The 6000-nt window shown below is 35.0% G+C and overlaps 1 protein-coding gene across 1 annotated transcript in view; it reads left to right on the forward strand.

Moving 5' to 3' along the window:
- The window catches only part of BMP3 (bone morphogenetic protein 3), a 28524-nt gene extending 22973 nt beyond the window's left edge, over nt 1-5551 (forward strand). Inside the window, exon 3 of the mRNA XM_037530319.2 lies at nt 1678-5551. Coding sequence (XP_037386216.1) covers nt 1678-1869 — 192 coding nt within the window. The 3' untranslated portion in view covers nt 1870-5551. The remainder of the gene's footprint in view (nt 1-1677) is intronic.
- The last annotated feature ends 449 nt before the right edge of the window (nt 5552-6000 follow it).

Raw genomic sequence — 6000 nt, forward strand, 5'->3', positions numbered from 1 at the left:
ACCTTTTAACCGGTTCTAATCTCTCGTACTGGGAATGCAAGGAGTCTGAAATTAGAGCACCAATTCATCGGGGTAGAGGTGCCTCTGAGCCATAAGAAACACAGCTCCAAATCTGAAATTAAAAAGCCAGAACTTTGGCCTAAATCCCACTCCTGAACTACATGTGATCTCTGGCAAGTTACCAAATTTCTGTTTCTAAATGTATTTCAAACAAAACTGGTTTCACCTGCCTGTGAGAGACACTGGGGAGAACTAGTTGAAAACTGTGGCATCTCTCATTAAGTTCTTAGTCTGGCAGTGCTGGAACATTCTGGGCTTGGAAAAGTGACTGTCCTTCAATGTGGAGCAGAGCTGTGCAGTACTCTCTAAATAAAACCATATGTTTCATGTGAATGTAAACGGTCCCGTTTGGCATTTTCTCAGGAGCAGATTTTACTCAAGCTCCTTTGGTCAAACTTTTGACATTCGTGGGATAACCTTAGGCCTCCTAGATTAATCCCAGGGGATATGACCCACATTTAGAACACTTTTAATGCTGATACGCCGAAGTCTGAACCCATGGAGTAACAGTGACCCCCAGTGGCCAATATTGTGGTCTTCTTAACCTCGGTTTATGCTTCTAAAGGGAGGTGATTAAATATAGAGAATTACTGCTTAATTTATCCTAAGAGTGGTTATTAAATAAATTAATACTCCTTAACTATTTGGTTTTATTTGGACAGCAAATAAAATATTACTATTTCAGTGACAATGATATATTTATGTTAAACAGGGTGCTTATTAGGGCTCTTTATGGTTAAGTTTAGTATAGGCTCAAGCACACTTCACTTTTGTTGCAATGAAACACTCTAGATGGATGCATTATTTAGAAAATCTAGAATGTATTAATATTTTTATTAATATCTATTAATAAAAATATTAATACATATTAATGTATGTTATTAATACATATTAATATATTAATGTATTAATACCTGAGGACTAAGTTGTTTTTTTTTTTAGCCTGAGTTTTTTTTTTTAAGATTTATTTCTTTATTTATATAAGCACTGGGGTACAGTGAGAAGCGCAGGAGGGTGAGAGAATTCACTAGAGCCAGAGCGGAGAGCAGAACAGGCAGACTGATGAAGTACACTGCTGAGGGGAGCAGCGGGCTGCAGGAGAGGTCTGCGAGCCATGTGGGACCCTCGCTGGCAACCAGGGATAGAACTGACAGTGCAGAGGCTGCGGGCAGCCTGGCAACACAGCCCTCAACCGCTGCGCCACCGGGGAGACCCAGGACTAAGTTTTTTTTTAATTAAATGGTTCTTGCTTAGATAACTGGGTTCAAGTCTTCACGATACAACTTACTAGCAATTCAACTTTATATATATATATCATTTAAACTGTAAGACACTGTTTCATTGCCTGTGTAATGTAAGAAAAGTAGTTTTGTTGCAAGGATTAAAGGTCCTATATATAATATGCCTGGCACAAAGCACACACTTAATGACAACAATTTTGTTGGTGGTTATATGGGGGTTAGGGCTGTTTGTGCAATGATGTCAGGGCTTTATTAAGTTGCTAAAATGAATTTATTATATGTGCATTTTAGTGATGAGTGAAAAGTAGAGAGTGATTAGTAAAGAGTGAAAAAGAAGTTCCACCTAATTTATGTGTTCTCTCATTTCTTTTTCTAGTCTTTGAAGCCATCAAATCATGCTACAATCCAGAGTATAGTGAGAGCTGTGGGAGTCATTCCTGGAATTCCTGAGCCTTGCTGTGTACCAGAAAAGATGTCCTCGCTCAGTATCTTATTCTTTGATGAAAATAAGAATGTGGTACTTAAAGTGTATCCTAATATGACAGTAGAGTCTTGTGCTTGCAGATAACCTGGCAGAGAACTCATCTAATGCTTAACTCAATCATTAGTTTATTTTTATGGACTTTTTTTTTGCACTGCCAATGAATTTCATTCCGAAAGATTTTTTATAGTCAGAAGAGAATGATCAAATAGACTGATACTTTCCACCAAGGAAAAGTGAACTGTATTTGTTTCTGAATGTAACAAAAAAAAAAAAAAAAAAAAACCCAGATTTTAGTAAATGTGGATATCTATTTCTTTTTTTAATTACATGAGAAAATGATCACTTAAACTGTTTTTATAACTGTTAAAGAACACACTGATTTATTTTTGTAATGGGCTTTGAAAATAGATTGGAAAACAACAACTTATCATTTATTTCTTCTCATAGAGAAGAATAACTACATATTTTGATGTAGGCTTATTGTCTTAGATTTCTGAGTAACTCAACAAGAGCTTAATAGTCTAACCAACTTTGATGCTTATCTTGAACAGTTTTGGGACTTGTTTACCTGTGTTTCTCCTCCACATTTCATTGTGTGAATAGTTGAGTGGAGAGTGTGTGATGAGCATGTTAGTGTAGTTGTATGTGTGCCTGCTCCCTCTGGAGGGAGGTTTGCTTCACATGGTTTTATACTTCCACCTACACAGAATTCTTCATTTTCTTTTTCTTCTTTGGCAAGCACCATTCAATATTGAAAACTTTACCAAAAAGCATAAAGTATCCCAAGAGCATATGCAGAGTTATCATTTGACCCAGCTGGTATATTGGAAATACAGTTGTTTTCATTTCTTTAACTCCCAGAAAGGGAACCAGCAATGCAGTTTTCAAAAACCTGTGTAATTTCTCCCCTATGCTCTTTTTCACAGTGCTTTCATTTGTTATCTTAAATTGAATTCAAGAATCCTTCCTAAATTTTTAATTCTCTTCATAGACCTTACTTCCTGGGAAGCTTCCAGTAGACACTGAGGATCAAAAACAATGGATTATTAGAGATTTCTTCAAATGACCAAATTAATCACAGCCACATAATCAATATCATTCTTTAGCCACATCCAGGTCCATGCATTTTTTTTACATTGATGAAGATTTTTGGTTCAACACTGATATCGATCGTTTAGCAAAGCTCACTAAAAATGATCCACTGAGAAAGGAAGTCTAATATAGATACTTTGATTTTTCCCATTCCCGTTTGTCCTAGTATCTCCTTCTCATACTTTGCCCTTGAAATTGTTTAAAAAATCTTTCACTCATTTTATTTATGTGTGCGACAGAGATGTTTTCAGGCTGTGGATTGTTGATGTTTTATCTGTTTTAATCGTCATCTCTGCTGATTAGAAATTACTAAACCATTTCAGAGGCTGTGAAGACACGGGATTTTGTTGTGTCTCTGCTTCTCACTATTTTTGATGGGTCATCATTTAATGATTATTCACTGAGCATTTATTTTGTAAAAGGCAGTAAGTTAACTGTCTTTAGTGTCCTCATTGGTAAAATGTAGAGACTAACTCGTTAGGACGGAAGATCCTTCTGGTATTGAAAGCTTGGATTTGTAAAACTAGCTATTTCATTCGTATCCTCCTAGAATGGATGATGGTGATAGCGCTAAAAACACTGCAAGTATGTCTGTTCATAAACCAAAGGCAAAAACATCCTACACTTCAGTGTTAGTGAGTACAGCATTTGCTTTAGTGTAAGTAGTATTTCCATCTCACTGGAAACCCATAAAAAGAAGAGAACCAATTTAAAAAGAAGCTCTTTCACGCTTTGGTAATACACAAAGTTCGGTGCATATTAATTCAGAGAATGAGACACACGAGTTGTAAATAATGAATTAAGTTCTGGTGGCTGAGTTCCTATGGTTTTTGTAGTTCATTTTTTATTCTGATAACATAAATTTTATGATTCAAAATGAGGGAGGAATAAGAGAACTTTTAAAATAAAATTTAGAAAGCAAAATTATGTAATAGAAGCAAGTGAGTATGTGGTCACCATAACCTGGTCCTGTTGTCTTTCAATAAAGAAAACTTTTTCATTGGCAGATTTGATAGAATTCTTAATTTAGTTTTTTCTAGAGATATATCATCCTAAACCTCTAGCAATTCCCAGTATTACTTCTTAAACTTATTCTATCCAGATGCCTGTTACTATCTTATTTTGATTTGATGCCTACTTATTAGAGATAAAATCCTTCCAATGGTCAAAAATATCCCCTAAAAATTTCCAAATAGAAATTAAGATTTTGTTTTCAGTAGCACTGTAAATGAAAAATCATTATACAAGGAAAGAGCGTAGCTAGTTCCTTAGCAATCAAACTAGTTTTTGGCTCATAGTTATTTCTGGAAGGTCTTGTATACATCATTTCACTAATGTGTTGAGGACCTATTATGGTATTAGTGAGAAATATCTTATTCCCAAAGAATAAAAGGCTTACTGTTCACCTATGGGTGTTACAGTAAGTGAGTTAATACATTAATACAAATTTATATAAAATAGTCAGAAAATTGAGTGACTAACAATTTGCTAGGTATTAATGTCTATATAATTACTATGAAGTGACAGTGGTGAGAACAGAGTATAAGTGCCATTTCCTCAGTCATATGTCCCTCACCCTCTGCCTCTCAGTCTCCTTCTTCCTCCCCCCTCCACTCTCCCAACCATCCTCCATTCCCATTCCTAAATGTGAGAACAAAAACACATAGTCACTTAAAAAAGGAATTGTTTTTTCAATAATCGTTCTCTCGAATTCAAATTCAGGGGCTGCTGATGTCAATATAGAATTTTTGATGTCAATATAGAATTTTCAAAGTATTTTAGTGTAATTTGTGTAAATAATATGCAATTTACAGGATTTGGGGTTGAAGAATTTAAACTGGAAGATTGGATTCCCCTTATCTCTGGCCTACAATATTCCAGATAATTTTTATACTCATCTAGCTATAGATTAAATGATAATCATTTATTCACTAAGATCTTTACCTTAAAGTTTCTGTTGACCATTTAACATTTTCGTAGACAATGATATGTGTATAATGCAATTATCAGTATGTCATAAACAGTTTTGTAGAATAACATAATTCAATTTAGTCTTCCTGCCTTCAATTTTTTCTATGCTAACAAGTAACTAACATCTGGATATTAACTTCCTGGTTGAATCAAGGTTAGGTTAGAGAAATAGCTAGCTATGCACACCTGATGTGTAAGATTAAATAAGAAATCTTGGGTTAAGTCTGACTTCTCTGTATAGCTTCTTTCCCCTTAAGAATCGTATTTTAATGTAGCTCATAGGTGATTAAACAGCGCTTCTTTTCTAAAAACCAAGGCTTCCCTTCAGTTTTCCATACTAGTTTCTGTAAATGTTTTAGTTAAGGAGTTAATGCTTGTACAGTTGACAGCAATTGAATATATATATATATTATATATGTATATGGAAAAACTTTAAAGATGCTTCTAATTTATTTAATGACTGTTGCCTTCCTATAATTGTAATAATGTCCATCCTTAGATGGTGAGGAAAAAAATCTTTTTACTATGGTTATTACATGCAAAATGAAATTTGGTCTTCAGTTAAATCCATAAATGGGGCATATTGCAGCGAAACTGTGAAGGACACTTCACTACTGATGTACGAGCTTTGCTGAATTTGTATCACTTTCCTGCAGTAATGGAGAGCTTTTCATTATACTGTATGAAAATAAAAATTGCTTAATTGAACATTTCCCCATTCTTTTCTACTTATCATTGGGAAAGACTGTATTTTTGAAACTTTTTCAGCTGTGCTGCATTTGAAAAGAGGTCTGGGCACAGAGTTGAAACTTTTCAAAGGATAACATGAATGGAGTAACATAGCCAACTCTGAAAATAACATTGTGAAACAATAGACCCCTGACAGGAAAATACATGTCTTTCAAATTTGAGAAACAATTTGATTTTTGATTTGTTTCCTATTTGCTTTGATCTTCCTTACCTCCTTCCCTTCCTCTCTCCCTTCCTATTTCCTTCCTCCCTCTTCTTTTTTTTTAAAAAGATTTATTTATTTATACAAGAACCGGGGTACAGGCCGGATGCACGGGAGGCTGAGAGGATTCACCAGAGCCAAAGCGGAGAACAGAGACTGATGAAATACACTGCTGAGGGGAGCAGCAAGCGAGACAGGAG

This window comes from Talpa occidentalis, unplaced genomic scaffold (genome assembly GCF_014898055.3).
Source record: "Talpa occidentalis isolate TD23 unplaced genomic scaffold, MPIMG_talOcc4v2.1 talOcc4.6, whole genome shotgun sequence".
Classification (NCBI taxonomy): Eukaryota; Metazoa; Chordata; class Mammalia; order Eulipotyphla; family Talpidae; genus Talpa; species Talpa occidentalis.